The 26,456-nt window shown below is 38.7% G+C and overlaps 1 protein-coding gene across 1 annotated transcript in view; it reads left to right on the top strand.

The window, feature by feature from the left end:
* Positions 1–26,456, top strand: part of LOC104620984 (nesprin-2-like) — a gene marked incomplete at both ends in the record, with an annotated part of 89,524 nt that overhangs the window by 50,459 nt on the left and 12,609 nt on the right. Inside the window, 15 exons of the mRNA XM_010287354.1 lie at positions 1,461–1,616; positions 2,015–2,280; positions 3,422–5,531; positions 7,047–7,369; positions 8,347–8,491; positions 9,213–9,428; positions 9,813–10,078; positions 10,862–11,018; positions 14,050–14,205; positions 17,019–17,159; positions 17,500–17,682; positions 18,238–18,375; positions 20,057–20,242; positions 22,257–22,379; positions 24,823–25,005. Of these exons, the coding sequence (XP_010285656.1) occupies positions 1,461–1,616; positions 2,015–2,280; positions 3,422–5,531; positions 7,047–7,369; positions 8,347–8,491; positions 9,213–9,428; positions 9,813–10,078; positions 10,862–11,018; positions 14,050–14,205; positions 17,019–17,159; positions 17,500–17,682; positions 18,238–18,375; positions 20,057–20,242; positions 22,257–22,379; positions 24,823–25,005 (4,749 nt within the window). The remainder of the gene's footprint in view (positions 1–1,460; positions 1,617–2,014; positions 2,281–3,421; positions 5,532–7,046; positions 7,370–8,346; positions 8,492–9,212; positions 9,429–9,812; positions 10,079–10,861; positions 11,019–14,049; positions 14,206–17,018; positions 17,160–17,499; positions 17,683–18,237; positions 18,376–20,056; positions 20,243–22,256; positions 22,380–24,822; positions 25,006–26,456) is intronic.

The raw sequence follows: 26,456 nt of genomic DNA, 5'->3' as shown, positions 1-26,456 counted from the left end.
GGACACTTTTCTGTGTGTTTTGATGCATTTATATTTCAATCTGGTAAGGTCGATTTCTTCTTCACTCTGATAGCCTAGCTGAGTTTTTCTGCTTACTTTGATTCTGTAGCACTCCAAAATCTCTTAAGATGAAATGGTATGTCTGAAATTGATACAGCTGTTATGGATGTGTACACAGAGAAATGGAAAAGTTCTCTGACTGACTATTTCATGAGTGGTCCCCTTCAGTTTTGACTGGAAATAACTAAAAGAGTTCAAATAAATAGAATTCTTCTTTTCCAATAATGTCTACAACGTGCTACATGTTTCCCACACTTGGAAGCAGGTATATTTTGGATAGCTCATGACCCACAGAAAGACAGACGACAGTGACAGCCTACAAGTGATATGGCTGCAGGGATAGCTGGCTGCTTCCTTGTAAAATAGTATCTAAAGTAGCAATACAGTAAGTTTATCGAACAAGAATTTTTTTATCATTGCTCATTTTATATGTTGGCACCCTGGAGAAGCTCACACTGAAGTCATATCTGTCTATTTGTATGCATTCACTCACATGAAGTCTGTACATGGAACAGATCACAGTTTACACTGGATATAGGCAGGTACTGGAGGAAGGGAAATGCAGGAAGATTTTTAAGGTATGGCATGTGACCCAGTAAGCCTGTGACATTTCATTTATGTCATTGTCTGCAACAGCTGAAGGTGATTTAGAGGATTATGTTTTACATGTGAACTGTGGCTGACTAGGAGTTGGGCAAGGACCTCAGCTCACCTGATGGATTGTTAAACCTGGCCACACCCCAAGTGACTTGTCCTTCTGTCATTGTGAGAGTTGATGGCAGTGACAGGGAGTGGCTCTGGAGCCCCCAATTCTCTTCCTCCCCACCCCGATTGAGATACAGCTCCCTAACGCTCTCGTCTTACCCATGATTTCAGATAGCACTCATGGCAGTAGCAGCCGTGGCTTTGTGTTACAGCCAAGCTGCTTCATGCATGAGTCACCCCGTGAAGAACAGTTGAAGAGATGGTCCTAGTGAAGGACATAGCAGTACATCAAGGCAGGTGCTGAGCAGAAGGAATGTGGGTGTGAGGAGAAGGTTAAAGGTCTATGAATGTGTAGGGAGAAGGGGGAGAAGACAGGACAGATTGTGAATTTATCAGGAGCAGAGGTGTGTGCAGGGAGGATGTTATTTGAAGGTGGGGATATCAGAATTAAAAACTTAAAATGATGGACAGAGATTTCATAGCTAGCTGAGCAGTGCTGGCAAGCCAGGGTGGCTGCAGAGGTGGTGGATAATATTGGAGGTTTCACCCTCTTGGTCCTGGTTGACCCACAGAGGCTGTGGGGGAAGCAACAGCAGGATTTTGGCATGGCTTAGACATGTGAAGCAAAGATGTTGCAGTCAGAAAACATGTTGGTTTAGGACCTTCAGAAATAAGAATCCTGTTTTGCATTGTAGGACACAGGTGCAGAAGTGGTTGTCCAGAATGAACTATTTCCTGGACTGCAAGTAAACACTGAATATTTTGAAGAGGAACAAAAGATCAATGAGCTGAAAAATGAAGTGGCTGAACTGGATATTGTGCTTATAAATGAACAACTAAAAGAGCTGGAGGTATGGAAATTGCAAAGCCATTCCTCATTGTTAATGTAGTGTTACACTTACAGAGTTATGATTCACTTGTGCGAAACAACACTGTTGCATATAGTCTTATCTGAGGTTTGGCTGCATGATTAGTCAGTTTGTCTACGAGATAATCTACAAACACTGTCCCTTAATGCAAATATGTCCATGTAAATACCATATTTTGTACTGCTCTTCTAGAGTGCAGTAGATACACCTATGATAGTGCGCATGCTTCCATGATGTGCACAGACATGCGTGCTCATTTGCACATGAACGAGCAAGCATATGTTTGTAGATGTATCAGTATTTAACTGTATTTTGTGCTGATAGCTGAAATTGTTTAAGATCCTCTTTTAATCCCCTGTCTGTGGTGGACTTGATTGTAGAATTTACAAACTGAACTGGAAACATGGAAAGCAAAATCTTTGTGTCACAGTCAAGAAGCATTTCCCAATGCAACAGGATCAAACAGAGCAGAGCTGCAAACCACAGAGCCTGCGGTGCCCTGCTGGGACAGGCTACTTCAAGAACTAGACGCTGTTAAGGCAGTGAAGCAACAACAGTACTGTTTAATTAATGAGTACCAGAAAAGTCTTTCTGCTGCACAGTTGTCGATGAAAAATTTGTCAACAGAAAAAGATAACATAAAAATGTAAGTATAGTTGAGGGTTTCTGTTAATAGGTTGCAGAACAAATACGGTCCTAGACTGAATTTTGTGCCATACTTCAGTAATGCTCAGACAAGAATATGGTTGTTTTGTCCATCTTATTAAAGTTAGGTAGCAAGACAAGTCTCATAGGTTTGTACGTTTAAACAGCCTTAAACAGAAGCATTTCTAGTGGTTCTCTGCTATCCTTTAGCAACATCTACTCTTTTTAGGCAAATGGTTGCTGTGCTAAAAACCCATGTAAAAGCCACATTAAAATATTTTTTGCAAAAACATGTCAGATGTGAAATATTAATTTTTCTTTAAGGACTCATCAGTTCTGATTTTTTTCTGAGTAAACTATCTCATTACTCTGAAAATTAATCTTATTTGATAGGAAGAGTTCTTTGGCAATAAATAAGTCTACAGTACCAATTCAGAGGTAACCAATGCACACAAAATATTTAGTACCTTTTATGAATTAGCCTTTAAAATATGGAAGTAGCCTATTGGTCACAATAATGTATCACAATAATTTGAAAATATTTAAAATAATTTATTAAGTTTTTAATTTACAGCAAAGGGATTGAAAAATTGGAATAAAAATCTAGCTGCTAAATCTAGCTGCTAAATCTATTTTAGGTGGGAATTTCAAAATACTCCTGGAAATAAAAGATGAGTAGATAAAACTCCTCCAAATTAATCTTGAATTAATGGGAATTTTTGTAAGTTTTATCTCTGTTGTAAATCAGAAACTGCCATAAAATGTTAATTCACTTAGAGATGATTTAACATTATTGTTGATTTTTAAAATTTTCTTTATTGTAAATTTAAAAGGAGGCTATATTCATTTAGGAAACAACACGTTCTATGTTAGTATATAGTGCAATTTTAGAGAATATACATTAAAATGTACCTTTCCTGCAGAGATATCTAGAAATAACTAATGCTGTACAGATAAGCAAGAAGTAATCATACTGCAATGGTGGTTAGGAAACTTGTGAGAGAACGTTGAGAGATACATGTGATAAAGTGAATGTGAGTGAATCATTTTCTACACAGTGAAATTATCTTTTAAAAATGTGTCTAGTCCATGTTTTAGGAGATTTATTATTTTTTTTTAAACGGTACTCATGTTTTTGGCAGGGGCCCTATGAACAACACAGTTCTTCTGGAGAAAATTAAGGCATGCATAGAGTCCTTACAAAAAGAAAGAGATGTCTTAAACCAGTTGAAAACTCAGCAAGAAAGTTTATCTCAGCATTTAACATGCATGGATAAAGTGTTAACTGAAAGCCAGATGAGGCAACTGGAGCAATGGTGGCAACACATGGAACAAACAGTGCAAAAAAAACATGATCAAGTTGTGGCAGAAATCGATGAATTTAACCTGCTTATGAATAAAGCCCAGGATATTCAGAGACTGATACAAGAACAGTGTCTACAAGCAGAGTTATATTCCTCAGCTGCAGGAAGAGCTAACTACCCTGTACTTTGGACCACAGGGCTACAGGACATTAAACATAGTCTTTCTCTATTAAAAAGAAGGATTGAACTGCAGATGAAAAGAATTTGGAGTGATCAAGAGAAGGTAGCTTTGGAGAACTCTGTACATGATTTGCAGAGCAAGTTGGAAGCATTATCAGCGCAACAAACTCCTCAAGAGGATGTTCAGATCACTGGCCCGGCTCTCATGAAACACGAAATGATGAAGAGGCTGAAAGAAAACATTTCATGGGTCAAGGATTCACTGTCCTCTCTTGATCAGAAAGCAGCTCTTTTCCCCAATGATGTTAAATCACAGATCAGAAGTTGTCAGCTTATGAGCAGAGAAGTCCTAAACAGAGAGCCTGTGATTGTGTCACTGGATTATGGGCTCCAGCACATCATTCCCAACTTGAAGCCAGAGGAGATCTCTGATATGACCTTCCTTTTACAAACATTGCAGAATTTATACAAGGCTCTTGTTTTAAAATCATCTGAAAGATTACAGCATCTAGAGCTCCAGCTGGAGGAGAGGCAAAGACTTATTGCAGAAGTAGAAAAAGTTCACTGTCAGCTTCGAAATGCTGAGATGCTTGCCAGGCCTGACATGAACCAAACCAGTACATGGTCAGATTTAGTGAATCAACAAGACATTTTAAAGGAGATTTTGAAGGACATACGGGAAATAGAAGGGCTTATCTCATCCTACTGTAAAGAGAGTCAGGTCACAGCTGGGAAACTGAGCCTGTCTGAACAACTATTCTTGATTGATCAATTAAGAAGTCTGAAGAATAGAGCAAGGAAGACACAGAGGCAAATTCAGGGTAAACTTCATGAAGTAGAAAAAAAGATAGCTGTCTACAGAGAGTTTGCTGAAGGAATAACTTCATTGCAGCAAGATCTTAATGATCTACAGTATGGTGAAATGAACTTGGAAGAAGATGAATTATTAGTTGACAAGCAGGAAGGGAAGGATAAATGCAAAGCACTTAAAGAAAAAGTATTAGCTTTTCAGTCCAATTTGTCACAAATAATGAAATATAAAGAAATCTTTGAATGCGTAGGTCTAAAATGGGACTCAGTGCAGCTGGATGAATTGCAAACTAATTTTTTTAAAATTAAAAATAAAATTAAAGAGAAGATTATATGCTTTGATAATGTTGTTAGGGAAAGCGATAAGTTTAAAGCATTGCTAAATGAAATCCAGACTGTGACCGCCACTGTAAGAAAAGAAGCTAACATCCTAAATGATAGTTCTAGCTCTTCTCCTGTTGAGAATCTAATATCTGCAGAGATTCTGTTTCAGACAGTTCAACAAATCCTGTACTTAATCCAGGAGGTAGCAAATCAGATAAACAAAAATGAGGTCTTTGATACACCATTCAAAGAATCTAAGAGGAAAGAATTAAAGAGCTTGGAGAAGGATGTTGAGGAATTGAATCAGTTTCTTCAAAACTTGGTCTCTGGTCTCCAGTGTGTAAACAAGGAAGATACCAAGAATGAAGGAGAACATATATTCCACATCATAAAGCATATTCAATTAGAGCTGCAGCAGCCACTTCTGATAGACATAAAAATAATGCAGTATGAAAAGATGCGATGGGAAGCAATTCAGAATATGATGCAAGCAAAGTTTTCTGCTATTAAATGTATAACGGAAAAAGAGAGGGAAAACCAAGAAGAAAAATCTCTTGCTGCTGGTATAGAAACAAAATTAGAGACACTGCAAGATCATGAAATACAACTGAAGACAGATATTGCTGCCCGTGTTGTAAGTATATTTAGTAAAAGTAAGGTATGGCCATATGTCTTTTCCCAATAATAAAATTAGGTGTCTGTGACTGTAGCGTTTATATTTTCATAATTTATATCCTCCTTTTATTCTAATAACAGAATTGGCCTGTCTCTGCATTGGTGGATATGATGAGAATCATGATAATAAACAAAGAATACAAAGAAATTGTATTCAGTTTGATTATAACCAAGCAGTGGCAATTAGCACAAGAAAAGAAAGGTAAAGGAGAGGAAGGAAAAGGTTGTGTTGAAATATTGAGCTGAAGAGAGACTGGGTGCAATTGCCCTGGGATTATTCTTGGAACTGATTTTATGTAAGATTTTCAATAGAGACAATGATGAAAAATACAGAAGTTCCTTATTTCTACTATAAAGAAGCAGCTTACCAGTTGGGAATGATCAAGGAGAGTAAAGCAGAGGTCAAACCAATGTGATCAGGTCTCAGGGAGGGTGAGCAAAGGAAAGGCAACAGCTATCCAAGGCTTTAACACAAGTATATAAGGCATTGATAAGACATTGCTGGAGGATCAACCTGATTCATGATGCCTTTGTCAGGATAGGTCCATGCAGACTGGAACAGATGCTGTTAGAGGGATGAGGAATGTTAAGGGCAGGTAGTAAAACTGAATTTGCTCAAGCCAGTAAGCTGGGAAATCTATCTGAGAAATGCAATTAGGCTGGAGGTAAACTTAATGGATAGAAAAGGACTGCTTAAGCTAAAGGGCAGTATTAATACAAGGAGAGAGTGAATAAATTTATGCTGGAAGCCAGAAGAGTGGTAACCTTCATAGCGTAGATGTTCTGGAACTGTGTCCTGGTCAAAAAGACCTGTGCCTTGACTGGCCAAGAGATCAATGGTTACGAGTGAGGAAACATGAAGTAGTAGCTAATAACAGGAGGAGAGACTCAGCATCCCTGGTGGACTTATGGTCCTGCTGACAGATTTCCTGGTTTGCTGTGCTTCATCTTCACTACCTGGGTATTGTGTGGGAAGCACAATGCTGAAGTTTCTCTGCCCCGTGGGAATCCAAGAGCTGGCAAAGTCACACATCATTCTGTGTATAATAAATACATAGGAGAAGAGGGTTTAGCAAGAAGCAGTTTGGCAAGTCATAGTGGAGATATCTCCTGGAGCAGAATAAAGTGTGTAAGAATAAATCAACGTGTGAGCTTTCCCTGTCTGAACAGGATCTATACTGCCATGTCCATAAGGGATCTTATTGCTCTTGTGTTCTGCCATCCTTCCCTCTGGGCTTTTCCAGTATTGGCAGTTCCCTCATAACTCCCGTTCTTATGGTTGAGGGCAATCAATCTGTAGGTTACAGCACTGCTCTGTGACTACCTTGATAGCAGAGTGCATTTGCCATTTGCCAGTTCTGGGAGCATTGATCTCAAAGACAGCCACATGTGAAATTCTGAGAAGACCATCTGGTGATCCAGAGGAGCACAGCAGTCTTTTTTGATTGTTCCTTTGTCTTTCTAATACTTTCAGAGTGCTCTGGAGGAAGCATGTAAAAATGGTGAGCTTTATACTGAGGCTGTTCAGAGGGCTGCCATGTTCCTCGAGGACTATGAAGCTCAAGTCAAGTCTGCGGCAGCAGAGCTTGGTAGGTCGGAGGAAGTCTGTCAAACCCCACAATGGAAACAAGAAGAGTTCAACTCTGCAAAGGCTAATATAGAAAACCTGTACTCCAAGCTGAAAAACCTAGTGAAACCAGAAGACAAAATACATCTGGAAAATACTTTAACAGAACTAGTCAATAAGAATTTGGCATTAAGGGAGAAGGCTCAAAGAAGCAAAGGTGATGAACAGAGGTATGTTTAAGAGATCTTCCTAGATCATGTTTCTTATTATGCTAAATGTGACTGATGATAAATGCTGTGGTGTTTCTGCTCTGATAAAACCAGGTAATTCAGCAGAAAGAACTGTAAGCATTTCTGTTGTTCCTAGATGTGATTGTAATGGAAGGAAAATTACCATACAGTAAGCATATTGCTAATAATTTACAATGCAATCATTTTTAGTATATTGGAAAAAGTATGTATGGGGCTTGACTGAGGGTCACATGGTGCCAGAATCAGAAGAAACCACATTTCCCCAGTCTCTAGTTCAGCACTGGTGCAGATTAGAATAGTTTTCAGAGGGGCCCTAATGCATGTCTCCCATAAGCTACTTTGATGGCTTGAGAAAGTAAAGACCTAATAAGATGCAGGCCATAGTTTCCTTTCTTCAAATATAGGTGTGGAAGAGATCTGAAGGGTCTTCAGATGGATATACAGAAAAAGTTTGGGAGATAGAGTAAAGGATTTTTAAATCGCTTGCTCATGATCTAGTACTTCTGGCTCTCTTGAGCATAAATAAAATGGATGACTTTTAAAGGCGTTCGTAATAGAAAAGAGGTAAGATCTAGAAATAAGAAATTGGAATTATACAGACCACGCATCACAGGGACAAATAGAATGTGTGTTACAAACTGGGAACTAATTTCTGGGAACGTCTGAGGAGGATGGAGACTTAGATCAAGACATACAATTCTTTTAAGCAGCTCTATGGCTGATGTATGAATATACATACCTATATTTCTTTACCCAGAGGTAAAGATCTCTAAAGTATCTTGGATATTGGACCTGAAGTGTATAATAAATGCTAATTGAGGATAACTTGCAAAATAGTAAGGACTACTAGCTCAGAAGATTTTTTTTTTTTTTAATTATTATTCTAGTGGGCATTATGGTTGGAGAGAGGAGAAACCACATCAAATTTTAATTGGTTTATTAATTGTTTCCTACAGGTATTTTGAAAAATACAAAAGCTACATAAAAACCAAAGATAAGGTGTGTGATGATCTTAACAAACTGGAAAAGATGCTTAGACAGTCTTTGTCTCAAATACCAACATCTTATAAAGAAGCTTTGGAGCACTTAGAAGAAAGCAAGGTAAGAGAGGCTCTGAAGAACTTGAAAAGCTCATGCAAAACTGTGATGCAGCTGTGCACACCATATGATATTGTAGTAGAAAGAAGTGAAATTCTTTATCCTGTATTTATGTATATATATAAAACCACAGACTATATTTATATACCTATAAAAAGACCAGATTATAATAGACCATGTAAAATGAAGTACATATTATTGCTGTAGAAATCAAGGATTATCAGTGCTTAAGATAGTATTGCATTTCTGGTCAGATCCATCATTGTTTCTTTGCAGGACCAGGACTAATCAGATTTCTAACATTGCTGTTGTTTTCCCTGAAAAGTAAAAATCAGAGAATTTCCAATTTCCCCACTCAGGACTCTCTTGCTGCCTCTCCACCAGACCTCTCCTATGATGAATCACTCTGCCGTCCTCTCTTCTGGTACTCATCGTATTACAGGCTGGTCATCTTTAAGTACCTGTAACTCCTGCTTATTTCTCTTCCCTTCCAAATAACCAGAAAGAAGTTCAAACAACCTAATTGTCTGGGCACACTGTTCTTCTGTTTATTTTATTCACCCTATCTTTTTCCACAGTCTTAACCAACAGAATTGTCTCATTACAACTATATTTAGCCAGCTCAGTGGAGTGATTGTCATTTTATTAGAGGATCCTAATCATGTTAGTGAATGCTTCATTAACACTTCTGATTAGCTACTTACTTGTTTATTTTTCCTATAAGATTTTAGTCTCCAACATTGACTTGGCTGAAGATGATCTTGTGAAGCTGAGGCAGGTCTCTGGAGAGCTGATGAGATTATGCAGGAGAAGTGACAGGGCACTGGGCAGGATTGTAACAGTGCTGTGGGAAAATTGGCTGGGTTTGCTTGAGGAGGCGAAAGGGCTGGAAATTAACTGTGAAGAACTAAAGCAAGAATGGAAATTCATCAATGAAGAGGTGAGTTTCTCGATAAACGCTAAGTTTTGGGGAATGTGGTAGGGATGGGGCCCTCAGTAACATGGCATGTAAAGGGCTAAGATCAGTGCAGAACATCATTTCCCATCTATTGATCAGCCAGTTATCCCCAGCCATTCTTGAAGCTGGAGTCAAAATTGGTGGGGATATTTATAGTACAAGTTCTCTGAACCCAGAACAACTCTTTGTGTGGTTATGTGCTTTGTTAGAGCGAAGTCAAATGTTTTGGCATGCTTCAGGTGTTCAAGTTCTTTGCCTATGTAATTCTCAGTACTTAGTCATGCGTATGAGTAAATGAATAATGTAATTTAAGGTGATGGAATAAAAAAGCACTTTATCTCATGCTTTGACATGCTGTTTACTTAGCTGGAACGAGAAACAATAATTCTTGATAAGCTCCAGGAAGAACAGCCAGAAAATCTTAAAGAGAAAGAAAAGGCCACCAGAGAGGAACTGGTTGAATTACTAGATTTTGTGAACTCATTTGAGGAAAACATCAACCAGCAACAGCTCCTCTTACTCTTACTTCTTCACCGAATAAGAAACATCTTGAATACATCTGAAAATACTGAGGCAGAAGCTGCTCTTCCCTCCTTATGTGAGATAAAGGCAATGCAGGATCGCTGTAGAAAGTAAGTTGTGTGAAATTTCTGTTGAAGATACGACATAGGACTACTTATAAGCACAGCGTTTTATTGAGTGTTAAAGAATACGTGAAAGCTGTAATGCACTTAAAATGCCCTGTTGGGTGAGACCAATGCTCCATCAAACCCATCTTCTGTCTCCAGCATGGGCATTGGGAGGTAGTAGTTATGGAGAAGACCCGAGCTTGGCCATACCATGTGTGGGCTGCAATTTGTGTTCAAGTGTGGAAGGAATCAGAAGGGATGATGGTCTATTTTGGAGGCTCCAAGCTCTTGTGAACTTGAATGAGATGTGTGGGTCTTCTATTCTTATGAAAATCAGACCTCATGCTTTTTGCAACAATGCAACTTTTGCCTTACAAAGTGTGTGCCACTGTTTAAAATTTGCCTCAAATATTTTTTGCAAATCTGTGATTGTAATCATCCTTCTCCATGCCTGCTTTTTGACATGGAAATCTTTGTGAGCATCTTCTGCTCTGCATTTTCAGACTCTGAAAACCTGAGCTCTGTTTGCTGTTTAAATATGCATGCTATCTGATTTGGTCTACCAAACATACTTTGTTTAGCAATATCTGAATTAACTTTTGAAGAAACTGAGACAATAAAGGGCAGAAAATCAGAGATTTAGTTACAGAAAATAATACTAAAGTACAGACAAATGTGGTTCTGGATATACATTTTAAAATTATCTGTATTAAGCATGCTCTTTGATTACTCCTACTTAGTGTAGAGTCTAACACTTAATATATTCTTGCTGGAAATCTTGCATAGGTTGTATGAGAAGACTCAAAACCATAAGGATTCTGTACAAACTGAGATTCAAGAGAGAGACAAGATCACTGAAGAAATAAGTGCTGTGACAAATGCATTACAGAGTGCTGCATCTGTATTACTACAAGGTGCTACTGGAAAGGCAGGGCAACTGGAGGTTTGTAACAGCTCTGTTATTGTGTGAGGACATTTGGAATATGTTCTCTTTTATGCTGGGGCTTGAACTAGCTCTAAATAAAACTACTGGCAAAGTATATGCATATGTACATTGACTCAAAGAGAATGAATCTGGCTCAGCAGAATATGACTGGCCGTGCTATGGCCTTGGTTTGCATTCCTCTCCCTCTGTGTGGTTCAGTTAGCAGCCATAGAAGTCTTTCCAGACTGCGGAGAGACTCACAGACAGCGGCATGCCTTTTAGGAAATACTGCTTAGTGTACATCCTGTGCCTCTTCCCCCTCTGCGTACCTAGCCAGGGCAGCTTCAGATGCTCTGGATCTGGTGTCCCACATCAGGGGGTTAACCTGGTAAATGATTCCTAGAAATCAAATCATGGTCAAGATCACATTTCAGTATATTTTTGTGATCCTTTGAATTCTTGACTTTATGAAATGGTATTATTCCTAACACATCTCGAATGTAGATTTATTTATTTATTATTTTAATTGTATTTGTTTCAGTTTAGTCTTACTGTGTTTATATCATCATCTTAATTTTTAAATGTTGATCAAAAATTTATTTTTAGTTATATTTAATCGAGTTGTCTTTTACCTTTAGAACTTTATATTATTCCAGCCTAATAAGGTCCCTTACAAATTTGGGCTGTCTTTGAGCCTTGTGTAAAAACTGGTTGGGGGTCCCCATCACATGTTTTCTTTACAAGGTAGATGCTTGAAGCTGGCAAAGGGCTAGGAGAAGTACAGAAGCCAAAGACCATGATGGCAGATATGAGCATTTTTGAAGGGATTAGCATGAGAGAGAGATGTTAACTACATCTCGAGGAAGTTCTGAAAACCCATTACTGTGAAACCTTGTGGTTTTGTCTGAAAGGACTTGTTTTCTATTTAAAATTATTTAGAATTAGAATTTAGAGTTGGGTCTGCTCTTTTACTGAGTTCTTTGTATCCAGTAGGAAATGTTACCACTGCAGGTGCTTGATGCCTATGCTTTTCCCTCACATCCGAACTGTGCTAATCTGAGCACCTAAAACTCACCCAAAAGTGAGTTTAGACCTTGTTCCTGTTCTGACAGCAATCGGTACAAGCAAATCACAGAATCACAGAATCACAGAATGGTAGGGGTTGGAAGGCACCTCTGAAGATCATCTGGTCCAACCCCCCTGCCAAGGCAGGATCACCTAGGGCAGGTTGCACAGGAATGCGTCCAGTCGGGTTTTGAAGGTCTCCAGAGAAGGAGACTCCACAAACTCTCTGGACAGCCTGTGCCAGTGCTCCGTCACTCTCACAGTAAAGAAGTTTTTCCTCGTGTTGAGGTGGAACTTCCTGTGCTGCAGTTTGTGCCCATTGCCCCTCGTCCTATCACTGGGCACTACTGAAAAGAGACTGACTCCATTCTCCTGACAGCCACGCCTCAGATAGTATAGCCATTTATAAGGTCCCCAAATGTTAGCCGCAATCAGGTCAAATGATTTATTTGTAGCAGTATGTCACAATGGGCGTCTTCCTTTTGAGAAGATTCAGGTGAAAGGATTGAAAAATTCCTTAATTTTACCTAATGCAAACACCAGTAAGCCAAAATCTGTAGGGCAATTTCATCTCTACTTCCAAAGAAAACGTTGTTTCCATAAAATTGATAGCATTATTTGGGGCTCCATTCCATTTATTGAGTAGAAATGCCTATTTCACTTCCAGATGACAAATCTGGGTTAGTCGGGTGGCAAAGTTTTAACTCACCAATGTAGATGAACATGCAAATGGGAAGCGATATCATCTAGTCCCCTAGGAAAAAAACTGGGACAGTTTTGACAGGCATCTGCTTTCCAGCTAAATAATCTGTGAAATGTGAACATGCGTTTATATACAGAAACCAGTTTGCAGAAACCTGCTTTGTTTTGGAGACTAATGTTGTAAATGTTTCTTTCAAATTCACATCAGGGAATCTATAAACTCCCGTAAACGTTGGCACAGTCTTAATTGAGCCACTTGACAAGAACAGCCTTCTCTATGGTAAAATGAGGCACACAGCTGTTTCACGGTTTTGCGTTTTTTAATATCATACCCAGTTGTCATGGGATGACAGGAAATAAATTAATCTCAGACTCCTACATATTTGTCTGTGCACCATATTTGTGTGAGGGGAAAGATTCCCAAGTGAAGACTAGGTGTTAATGGATTACCATTACCCCTGATTGAAAAAGGATGTTAATTTTAACATCTTTCACTGCTTAGTAGGAGCTTTAGATCATTTTCTCCAATAACTTGAGTTAACATTTGACTTTCTCAAACAGCTGAGCATTGGGAAAAGGAACCATAAAGCAAACAAACAACTTGAAATTCTAGAAAACCTTCAAAACAAATGAGTTTCTTCATTCCTTCTGCAAGAGGATTTAGATCAGATTTTATTTCTAGGCCACAGGCTGTAGACAGTTGCTCAAGTTTCTTTTATCTCATAAAACCTACATTCTTTATGCAGAACTGGAAACTACTGTTTTGAAAGGAGCCTACTGTGCTGCTCTGCATAATTGCCTGAAAGCAGACACTTCAGCTTGAAACCTGTTGCGTTTTGTGTTGTTCATAATAATGAAGGAATGAACGTTGGCTATTAAATGTGTTTCAAAGAGAAAATGCACTTTTGGCAAAAGGGAGAGCACAAAGGTTAACATTTAGTCGTAGGAGCACTTCAGATGGTTACATTGCTATACCTGTCAATAAACATCAGTGCGTTAGTTGCCTGACATGGAGTAGTATCAAGTTTAATTAATTCTTACAGATTGAAAAGCATCATTTGATTAAATGAGTGCCTGTTTCTTGAAGCTAATCTGCTTGCAGAGGTAGTCAAATTAGGTTTGATATCATGAAAACACCTTTTCCAAATCATAACTGTGGTAGGAAATATAAAGCACAATAAGTATGTATGTGTATATATACACACATATGTATATATACACTCATGCACATGTGCTCAGTAAAAACTGGGTAAAACTGCTGAAGTTGTTCTTAATTTTGTAGGAAGTTCAGAGCGTGATTAGTAAAGAAAGTCAAACTTTAAAGGATATCATGGAGAAACTCCGGATCAAGTATTCTGAAATGTATACAGTAGTTCCTGCAGAGATTGAAACACAGTTGGAGGACTGCAAGAAAGTATTGCAAGACCTAGAAGACAAGGTAACTGTTGATGTAATATTCATATTTACCTTTTTTTACTGTATAAATACATTTTAGGTATTTATAAGTATATGTATAAGTACAGCAATATTTGATGAATGTTGTAACTATAAATTTCAACTTGAAACACTGATCATTTTCACTTGCATTTTCTTCTCAGTGAAAATGTATGCATAAGGAAAGATTCCTCATGTTAACTGTCTCCTTGTAGAATACCCTTACAGTAAGCAGTTTGAATATAATATTTTTCTTTTCCATTAAAAGGAGACGTGGCAGGACCACTAGCAATGAAGTCTTGGATATAGTATTGATCCTGTCTTCTATCCAGTCGGATTCTTGAACTGAACTAGTAGTCAAAGCCCTTTGGGAAGTTTTTATAGCTTAACTGAGAAGATACTTTCAAAACTGAGTTAAAAGAGGACTTTGAAACTGGATTTTTTAAATTGAATTTGCACACATGGTAGGGTATCATGGCATGGTCCTTTATACCATGCCTTGGGGCATGGTTGCATTTCTTTGAAAGCAGGCAGGGAATTTAAATAACTAAATAACATTGCTTCAACTTTTTGCAGTGCTTTTTATCTACAGTGGGTATAAACAGTTAACTGAATGCAAAATTAAAGGAAAATAGAGTAATAGTGTAAGTTTGGGGTCAGATTTTAGCCTGGTATAATAATTACAATTGTTATTTATTCGTGTTACTTTTTAAAAGAAAAAAATCTTCATTCTCTTATTTCAGAAATAATAATGTTTAATGCTAACTTTAAAGGCTAAATCTTGGTTGATTTGATAAAACTTGAAAGTTTAATAAAACGATTTTGAAATCCAGTTACTTGTTAGTGTCTATCAGATTACTAATTCATTTTATGTTACATTAAATATTTAGAGTCATATTCATTAGCGCTTACTAATTTTAATTTGGTTAACTTTGTAATTTCTGTTTCAAAATGGAACCAGTCTTTGTAGAACCAACAGCTGGGTAGGAGAGAGAATGGGAAGGGAAGTAGAATAGTATTTATTCTTTGGGGTTTTTTTAGTTGTTTACTGTTTCATTTACTGAGACAAAATATTATCCCAATGCACGTTACCTATTGGATGAAAGAACTGGTTCTGGAAACTAGATAACATTTTCTTTTCACATTTAGGTTATGGAAAACAATATAAACTATCTTGGAATTTTTTAAAATGCATTTAGGAAACAAAATAAATCCTAGTGGAATTAGAGATCAGTTTAGTTACATACTAGGAGATACCAGCATGTGTTAAACTGAATTAACTTGTCATATTTTAATGGCATTCTGCTTTCTTCTAAATCCGCTAACCTAAAAAAGAAAATAAATTGTACTTTTGATGCCATGCATTTTATGTGAATATTATAATAGATTTATGCCGGGAAGAAGACTTGAAATTAAAAGCCTGCCTTACTGATGACCTGAACATTGACAGATGCATCATTTTTTCTGAGGAAAGATATGAAGCTGGTGCCTAGTCTGCTTTCTCATTTCCAACTGTGTCGTGTCATTCATACATGATTCTTTTTTGGGAAACTATCACTAAAACATCAATAATTTTTCATGTTCAGTATACTTCAGGGTAGTAATGGTCAGGTGTTTAGTGATTACAGTCTGAGTTCCTTTTTCCAAAGAGTCTGAGGCACTAAGTACACACTGGACTTGAGTATTTGAGAGGGGCACTGTAGTTCTTTTCTCTATATATTTATTTTGATTAATGCAATTTTATCATTACAATACCTTACTATGGGTATTATTATATTGGTCTGCCACTACGTTAGAATCTATAAATAATAAATGATAAAATTAAGAAATAAAAACAGATAAATAATTTATTAACTAAATAATTATCTTAATTCCTCTTCCCAGAAAAAGCATATAGTGTTTCAGTATAAGAAGCTTCAAACCAGAATAACTACTACTAGAAATCTTTTACATCAATGCAGCATAACGCTGTTCAATGTGCATATGTCCCATAAATCATGGGGCTGCAGGACACAAAGAATTTACCATGATTTAACAATTTCCTGGTGCTTGGCTGACCCTAGCAGCTAGCAGGGTTTAGTAAAGACAGACATCACTTTGGACTAAGAGCAAGGACTTTCTCACTCCCTGCACTTCATCTAGTCTATCGTAACCTGGTACCCTACTGTGTCGCTCAGTTCTGTGCTTGGGCAATTACTCAACTTCAGCTTACTTGAGAGTTTTTCTCTTTACATAGAAAATCAGGCCCTCCAGTGTACCAATTTTTCACTTCTGTGGAGTTCTGCAGAGGGAAATTAAGTTCCACGTATTTGATGGGGCTCAGAGCCTTTTATTTCAGTAACAAATCTCTAAATTTATATTTATAAATTCACTATATATTGATGCACTTCCACGTTCCCTTATTTCTTATATGGAAGTAATAGCTGTCAGCTGAGACATAAAGGTGTCATTCTAGGTTTCTTGCAGCACGAATCTAAATCCGACCCTTTCCACAATGCAGTGTGATTAGCCTCTGTTACAAATTAGAACAGGGGCAGCTGAAATGAAGCGCCCAGGGAATTGCAATGTCTTATTTGTTTCTTCCTTCAGGGATTGCCTTTCTTGACCAGTCATTTTTAAGTGAGAGGAACTGAACAGCATTATAAACATTGAACCTGCTCACGTTAATGCTTCTTCCTGCAAATGTAATTCCATTCCTGTGTTTAAGTGACTCGTCAAGAAAAACATAAAAAGAATTTGAATATTTTTGGTGAGGTGGCACACAGAAACAAGCAGATCTTTGTAATCTCACCTACCGTTTTCTCTTTACTCTGACAGGTTAGCTTTGAAATCTTGCAGAGCTCTCCTCAGTACGTGCTGAAAAGAAAAGCAGAAACTATTAACAATGGCCTTCAAGCTATTGAAAAGATGTTAAAACAGAAGAGTGAAAACATTGCAAAAGCCAAAGAAGTTCAGAAGGTAATCTTGCCAAAAAAATTTTGTGGGTGTTAAAAGAATTTTGGTTGTTTCTACAGAGCCTGGTTTATCAGAGTGTAAAGTGGCCCCCCATTCATTTTATGTCTGTAAAAGGTGAAGTACAAGCAAGCATTTAGCTGGTGAATATTTACCAATTCTTTCTCACAGGAAAATATGTGGTTTCTTCAACTGTGAAACACACGGGTAGATGCAGTGTGTTCTGTTCTCATCATATCAGTTTTGAAATCTTTGCAATTCCACATGCCCCACATGAAGAACAAATAACTCTGCTGTTATATTTGAGCCTGACCTTATATTTAATTTCCCCTCTCGCCACATGCAGCAAATCTGGGATATGCTGGACCTTTGGCATTACAAACTCAATGAACTGGATGCAGAAGTGCATGATATAGTAGAGCAGGATTCCTGCCACGCACAGGAGTTGATGGATATCTTAGTGGCCCCTCTTCAGCAGTACCAGCAGGTCTCACAACTTGCCGAGCGCAGAACTGCCATTTTAAACAAGGTAGATGCAAATGTAGAAGTTTAAAAAATCTCACATCTTACAAAAAAAAAACAAAATAAAGGCTTTGCATAAAATATCATCAAAGGCTCTCAAATGAATAGACTGTCAAAAGTAGGTGCATTTGCTTGTTGTAGCTAAGAGTTTCTGGATTGGCAAGCATCACCTCCAGCTGCTACCCCAAAGGACCAGCTCTGCACCGTCATTGATGGGGGTTAGCTTGGGCTATTCATGCCCCTGGATGGGTGATGAGATGCTTCTCTATGACTCTGCTAATAGGCTATCTATTTAAGTAGCATTGCCATATACATCGCAACAATGCCCCCATGAAATGTAAGCACATAAACACCAAAATTACCTTTGGTGATATCTCTCAGGAGATAGCCTGAAATCATGAAACTTCCAGAAAAATTACAATCTTTATTTCACCATACTAATTTAACTGATCTTGATGAAAATGCATCTCTCTTTCTTTTAATCTTGTCCATAGAAGTGTTTATCCTATACAGTGGATAGAAATGCATTTGTGCCTTTTTCTAAAATTCTGTCATTTCCTAGGCTGCCAACAAGGTGGAAGAATATGATGAACTCTTGAAGAATGTGAAGGTTTGGATAGAAACCACCAACTGCTTGTTAAGAGCAGATGCTCAAAGTGACTCTGCAAAAAGCTTACGCAAACATACTGATGACCTTCAGGTAAGTGTTAACGCAGATATATGATCTTGTTAGACCTGATTGCTCTGTACAGACACAATTTTGCATTCTTAAGTACTACTGACATAAATAATTTACTGTTTTCAGTAAATCCTTTAAATGAAAAATAGTTATAGATGACCCTTGTGAAATATAGATACTTTTCGGTGTTGGACATACCTATCTTGTGAAAGTGCTGAACTGGAGTGCATCTGTCTTCCAAAAATGTGTTTCTTCTGTTACCCTTCTGTATGGCTATGGTCAGTTTTTACTGCCTGAATATATACGGTTCTTTCTGTATTGTGTGTTTGTGATCCAAAAATGGTAAAGTGCTTTGATGTCAGTGTGTTAGATGGAAACTTGAAGTGAATTGTGATTTGCAAGGCAGTTCTCGCTGTATCTTGAAGGTAATTCTGATTGGTAATTTCAAGAATCTGTAATATTACAGGGAAGATCAGGGCCAGGCACGTACCAAGACGATTTCTGGCAATTTCATATTTGAAATTACAGTTTTCTATACATCCACTCCTTGACTTGTGCCAAGAGAGAAAGTTAGTGCTCTGAACATAGATATCTTTTTTTTTAAATTAAAACTAATAAGAATTCCTTACAAGAAGTAGCTGATTATTCTGGACTGATATGTTACAGAGCATGTAGCCGTAATGGGGAGATTGTGATTTCCAAAATCTGTGAATGTCTTTGTGACAAAAGGTTATTGTCTCCTGCATTTGTGGTTTGGAGTGTTTTATGTGTTCTGGGCTAGGAAACTAGTGGATTTGGAAGTGCACCCAAGGCTTGCATTAGAATTGAGACATGCATTCAGACCTTTCCTTCAGTGGATCACATGCAACCCTCATGTTCTTCATGAAGGCATTTGCTGTAATTAATCCAAAAGCTCATCCACTTAGCTGAAGGAGATGAGAAGAATCTTCCCATCGTGCACAACTGCCCAGATATTTTCTGGAGCATTTTGTTACATCTGCTGTCTGCAGGCTGCTATGCAGAAAACTCTTTTCAGATGTCTGGCTATGTCTTGTTCATACTTTTTAGTAGAGCCTCTAATGATAGGACAAGGGGTAATGGTTTTAAACTAAAAGAGGGAAGATTTAGACTAGATATAAGGAAGAAATTTTTCACAATGAGGGTGGTGAAACCCTGGCCCAGGTTGCCCAGAGAGGTGGTAGGTGCCCCATCGCTGGAAACGTTCCAGGTCAGGTTGGATGGGGCTCTGAGCAAGCTGATCTAGTTGAAGCTGTCCCTGCTCATTGCAGGAGGGTTGGACTAGATGAGCTTTAAAGGTCCATTCCAACCCAAACCATTCTGTGATTCCATGTACTTGGGGTCAGCCTGACCATGGCACAGGAGCTGGAGAGGAATCTTCTCCAGGATCTCATAGACCTCCCTCTGAGTTTGAAATCTTCTTCATGCCTTTTGCCATGCTTATGTAGACTTATTTTATTTAATTGATTCCCTTAAAATTATGGCATCAGTCTCAGTTTTCTGCCTGTAAGATGCAGCAGTTCAATTCCCTTAAGAGTGAAGTGTTTTAGCCTGAACCAAGCTTTTGGGAATATATGTAATGGTCAATGACATACAGGAAACTAAAACTCATTCTTTCTCGTCCTAACCTCTGTGAAACTTTCATGTTCACCATTGATGGATCGAACCTCTCTCTTGTCTCCAGATGGCCTTGGAAGACTCAGAGCAAAAGCAAAATCTTCTACATAGTGTTTACTTGGAGCTGGAGGAGCTAACACCAGTTTTTGAAACGGACAGTGTAATGCAACAGCTAAATGAAATAGATGATCAAGTAGCAACTTTGCAGCATGAGATAGCAGAGATTCTTCCACAGATTCAGCATGTGGCTGATGTAAGTTCGGGTGATCTATAAGTACCTTTTATCAGAGCTTCATCATATGTTATGAAATACAGCTTATATTACCTGCATAGAAAAAAGGTGTGCTGGTTTTAGTAGGTGTGCCAAGTGAGGAAATTAATTGTTTGGAAACAAAGCATCAGGTGTTTGTTATCTAATTAAGCTGTAAAGTTCAGGAATATTGATGAAACTCCTTGTTTAGGAGGAGAAATGCTTGTTGACTGGCAAATTAAAAGGGCTTATCTTGCTGGAGGGTAGGACTCCTATTCAGAGGCACCTTGACAGGCTGGAGAAATGGGCAGACAGAAACCTCAGGAAGTTCAACAGAGGCAAATGCAAAGTCCTGCACCCAGGAGGGAACGTGTTCAAATACCAATACAGGCTGGGGGCCAACCAGATGGAAAGCAGCTTTGCGAAAAGGGCCGGTAGTCCTGGTGGACAACAAGTTGATCCACCATGCTGTGTGGATCATGCAGCAGCATGGCGTTGCTAAAAGAAGGCCAACAGCATCCTGGGCTGCCTGAGCAAGAGTGTAGCCAGGAGGTCCATGGGAGCAATCTTTCTTTTTGGCACCTGTGAGATCATATGCGGGTGCTGTGCTCAGTGTTAAGTTGCCCATGTAAGAAAGACATAGACATACCTGGAGCAAGTCCAAGAAGGCCAACAAGGTAGTCGGGGGGCTGTAACACAGGAAGTAGGAGGAAAGGCTGGGAAACCTGTCTCAGTTCAGCCTGGAGAAGAGACAGATGGAAGAACTACCATCTATATACTAGGAAGGACTTTATTTTGCAGTGAGATTGGTCAAACACTACATCAGGGGCCCAAAGTGGGGGTAAAATCCCCACCCCAAGTGTCTTTGTTTAGCCCACCTGTGTGCTAAATGCTAGCAATTGCTCTATCACCCAAAAACCCCTCCCAGCCGAGGAAGGGAAATTGGGGAAAGGAAGGAAACCTGTGTGTCTGAAATAGGTTGAAATAGAAACAGATTTAATAAAACAATAAAACTAATATTAATACTAAACCAATATAGAGTACACAGAGTTATACTCAGCCCACATAGTGGTCGCGAGCTGTGTGCTCCCAGCAATGAACGCTGGTCGGCGAACAATGCGAGCAGCACAGCTCCAGCGAAGGGAGAGTAGGCAATGGCCGAGACCCTCCAGGGATGGCAGCAATGGAGAGAGCGAGCGAGCCATTCCCAGCAGTTCATGGTGAGCGTGACGTTTATGGTATGGAATACTTCTGTCGCGCAGCCTGGGTCAGCTGCCTTGGCCTACATTCGCCCTAGCTTTAGCACCTGGCTATCTCAGTACTGCTAGAGGCCTTGATCACTGTGGAAACCCGCATGCCATGGCTGGCCATGAACTAAAACAGTGTCCTATCAACTTTGTTCTCACAGTAACAGGTGCTGTAGCCTTCTTAGAAAGGCTTTCCTGAACAGAAAACTGATTTTATGATTCTACCCCAGCAAAACCAGGACACCAAGAGACACCCAAATCTCAACAGGATCAGGCCCCAAATGACCTGCTCTGATGGGCACCAGAGACCTCCCGAGGTCCCTTCCAACCTAATTTATTTTGTGACTCTGTCTCCATGAGAGTTCACAAGCAGCTGTACTGTGTGTGCATCCATTTTCCATCTGACTTAAGACTCTTCATATAGGAAGCTGCAGCAATGTAATTAGACCAGTTTCTTGTGCTGATAACTATCATCACTGGAAAAGTGTCACTACTGGTAATTTATAATGTGAATTTTCAAGGATATTTAAATTCTGTATTCAGGGTTTAAAACAGACCAGGTGAACTTAGATACTTAATTCCTCCATAAGCTATGACGATACATAGTTTATAATAACTAGTCTTTTCATTGGTAGCAGCCATTAACATATCCTGCATATTCTGTACTTGTTTTTCAGTATTTCTTTTTAAATTCAAGTGAAAGGCAGAAATGCAAGCTCGCTTTGGTATTTGTACTATATATAAATATTCTGTTTGTTTCCAAAATCTAGGAATTGGATGCCATTGAATCTCATGTGAAAGTGTTTGAGAAGGACGTGGCCAAAATGAAGACAATCCTGTCATCAGAAGATCTGTTAGAATTTTCTCCTAAAGACCAACTTAAACATGGACAGGTCCGTCAAAACTCTTACATAGCCTTTTTTTCCCCTATATATTTATGCATAAGTTAGCATAAATATGCTTCCACAATCATAAGGCTGTGTTGTGACTGCAAATTACCATGAACAACTTTTTAGTATATGACTTTCAAATGTTAGTATCACACAAATTCTAACTCTCAGGTCAAAGACTGAAAGCATTATTTCAGTCATGATTTTGGCTACATGCTTCTACAGTAGCAAGTAGTGCAATCCAAGAGGAGCATATTCGGTAGGGCAAAACAGTTGGTGTAGAGGACCTGATATCTCTGTTGTATGTGTCTTGGGGGCTTACTTTGAACTGATCCTGTAGAACGGACATCCATTAGTGGCTGGGTGTCTTCAGAGGCTCTTCTGGATAGTATCTTCTGCTTTAGTTTCATTTGAAAGGAATCCAGTTCGCATGCTCCAAGACAACTGCACAATGTAAACCCTAAGGTGAGACTGTTGGGAGATCCCTTCAAGAAGCAGAGTCGTGGTTTGAACAAAAACATTTGAAATTAAAGCACTATTGAGAACATGCCCATAGCGAACTTGAGTATGTAACTTAAGCACACGTTGTCAGGCATACCTGCTGTGTTTGAGTGTCTCTGTTTTTGGAAAGTTTATGGCCTTTCAGAGGTGCTTGCTGCACATCAGTCTATTTAGCATCAAACAGGGAGTAATCTGAAAGTCTGAAGATCAGGCCCTATTTTTCCAAAAATGGAGGCAATATTTAGCAGATGTTTCTGGAAATGTAGGCTGGAGTCACTTACCATAAAACCATTTAATCATGCAGGGACTTCACTACAAAGATACCTTGGCCAGGTGGTTTTCCTTTCTTTGCTCGAGTGAAGTAAAGCAAAGCGTTATGGTATCTTTTATTTTATACCATGTGGAGTCCACATTGTTAGCTGACTGAAACGCAAAAGGCATGGGTTCAGTTTCAGGGGAGGCATAAAAATGTCTCATACTTCTCATAGCTTTGTCATCCAGAGAGCAATTTTATAATGGCTACATTATATGGAGAAACTAAAGTAATATTTCTTCTGGAAAATAATTTTTACATACTTCCTTATTTTAAATTGAAGCCTGGATAGTATGCTAATAACAAAAAAAGTCCTGATACAGGCTGCTTATGAATGAGAGAATAAGCATCTCTATTGCAATTGGGTTCTTTTAAAATGAAATCTTCTTGAGAGGTAATTTAACAAAAATATCAGTAATTAAAAGGCCCAGAGGTGGTTTGTATTTATATTTTTTTCTTTCTTCTGAAGTTCCCAGCTGAATGAGGTCTCAGGATTATTTCATATTTCTTTAGGAGAACCAAGATGTTGTGAGTTGGTATTGCCATTCTGCGGGAAAAAGATGGACTTCACAACTCTATGAGAGTTATACTCCGAAGCCGTTTATTGTCTTGTCTGACTCCAATACATATCATAATTTTTGTTTAGTCACCACGCACACACTCATGATTGGTTACAGCTTGTTATACACATTATTGCAATTGGCTGTATACAAAATACCACGCGCTGTCCACGTGCCTCTCACACAGTCAGGATTCGCTGCCTGCAGGTGTCCATGCGCTCCTTTGCTTCCTCGTAGTTGTTTACCACAGATCCTTCTCCTCAAGGCCGAGCCGTGCAGATGTCCAGCTGTTTACCAGCTTCTCAATGCCACAGCTCCTTCTTAAGGTTGAGCCGTGCAGATCAATGCCACAGCTTCTTCTCCTTAAGGTTGAGCCATGCAGAGTGATCCCAACACCATTCTGTCTCTCCTAAGTTGATCACAGAGTCTTTCATAAAACATGTATTGTGGTATGAAACTGCACATTTCTGTTCATCCAGAACTGATAAAGGTCATTATAAACTGTACATCCACTCGGGGTGCTGTGATATGAAATGCTGTCTTTGACAGGAAAGCCATCTTCAGAGGTTTCTCCTGGCTTCTGTCCCTCTTCATCATCTCAGCTATGTTGATAAGACTGTTTATACAACCATCATAAAATGGCTACCTTTAACATAGGATATTTCGTGGCTGGTTTGCAGCACATAAAAGAAAAAACAGAGTTGACTAGAGTGATATCAAAGGGTTTGCAGCAGTTTTTTAACTGTCTTCACTGACAAAGATGTGCTACTTTGAAATGACACGCTTAGTAAATAGTAACTTATCTGAATGTGACCTTTTTTTGTCACTGTGCAAACTTTATGTATGTATATCCAGAAAAAGCGGAATTTGATATGTAAGTTATGTCTTCCTCTTGCTTTAGACAACCTCACCATGGATTTTCACTTGTTTGTTCCAAGATGAAAATATTCTTCCTTCTTAAATGGAAAACTCACTAGAGACAACTTTTGCACATCATGACAGTAGTATAAATTTTCAGTGTTGATTTTTGCAACTCAGTATCACATCCATCATCTATCCTGTATCCTAATAGGTTATACTCGACCATGTTGGTCCCATGCAGAAGACCATTGTTCATATACAGTCCTACGAAGAAGCACTTCAGCTACCAGGGGTGAAAATGCAACCTTTCTCAGTCTTCCAAAGGGCAAGACAACTCTTGAGAGAATTGAAGAAATTAGAAAAAATTACTAAGGAACAAAATGACCTGCTGGAGGTAATTGATTTTTTTGTTATTGTTGTTTTTTACTGTCACTTAAACCACCCTTATTTAATAATAATTTTGATTACTAGATAATACTGTTTTTACAGGCATATAGTATACCTACTATGTCTTCTATGTAATGGTTTGGGGATTTTTTTTGTTCTTCTTTTTTCCTGTGTAGTTTGATACAACAACAAGGCACGCTGGGTAGTCTTGAAATTCATTTCAGTTTTCCAATTCAGTCACAACTGACACCATGTGTTTTAGCATTTTGTAGAAGAAATGAGGGCCTAAGTCTCTTATGACCCAGGTTTGCACAACTGATGATTGAAGTCCAGTGCTATTTGTAGGTGCTCACATCTGCAACGTTCAGGTCTTTAAACTTATCTTGAACATGGAAATTCTTTGTTGACAGTTATTAGATAGAAACTGCTGGCAATTAATAGCAGAAATTCTTTTACTAAAGATGATCCTCCTAAATCCGTGAGCCAGGAAAGTGACCATTTTCTAGTGCTGTCACTTGGTTAATACATTGTTTTGAGGCAAGACGACTCCTGTCCTCAAAAGGTTCCATGCAAGGATGTGTCTGCACAAGTGAACAAGTGACAGGGGGCTTGGAGAGGCTGTTGGCCAGACCAGGTTTGGAAACAGAAGTGATATAACAGCATTGCTGCGACTCGTGGCTCTAGGAGAAGGCAGTGCTGGCGGGGGTCAGTGAGCGTTAACTCATGGGCAGTATGAGTTAACAAAACAGCTACGCTGGCTCCAAACCTGAAGTGGTGTCTCTGCAGCACTTCACTGAGCGATGTGTACCAGCTCAAGAAGGTTTTAATTCTGGGATATCTGTGTCACGCTCCATTGCCCAGGGTAAATATACTTGGGAGGCAATTGGTTATGCATGTTCCCACGTCAACAGAGGTATGAAAATTCTAATGTGACCCATCCATTTCTCAGCAGGTTGATAGCAACACCTAGAAAAATGATACAGTATCTTTGCTGATTTGGTTTTCCAAACCCATTACAGTAAAACAGAATGCTTTAGAACATCTAACTTCTTACTGGGCATTTCAGAGGCCAGGCAGCCACAAGTGGCAGCTAAAACTTTGATTTTTAGTTTATGAAATTAAGAGCACCACATCAAGAGGAAAAACTCAAACATGCTACATGACTAATGCATGCTTGGAGTTCAGAAAAAAGCAGGGACTATGTGAGATCTGTATGATTCCTACGGTCTTTTTTTAGTCCATACAATTTCTTATGTCTGAAAAACGGATGTGGTAAAACATACCTTTTTCAGAGAGTTACTGGATTAAATACTCAAGAATTTTCAGAACACTTTAAAACTATCAGAAGCAGGGTGCTTTGCAATTGTAAAGTGTTACCATGAGACTTCTAACTGGTTTATGTGGAGCATTAGGTCAGGGTTTAGATTCTTCTCCTTTTTGAAACAGCTGTAACCTTTT

The sequence above is a fragment of the Phaethon lepturus genome, unplaced genomic scaffold (genome assembly GCF_000687285.1).
Source record: "Phaethon lepturus isolate BGI_N335 unplaced genomic scaffold, ASM68728v1 scaffold15505, whole genome shotgun sequence".
NCBI classification, from domain to species: Eukaryota; Metazoa; Chordata; class Aves; order Phaethontiformes; family Phaethontidae; genus Phaethon; species Phaethon lepturus.
Note: the sequence above shows the minus strand (reverse complement) of the source record. Positions and strands in the feature narration are given on the sequence as shown.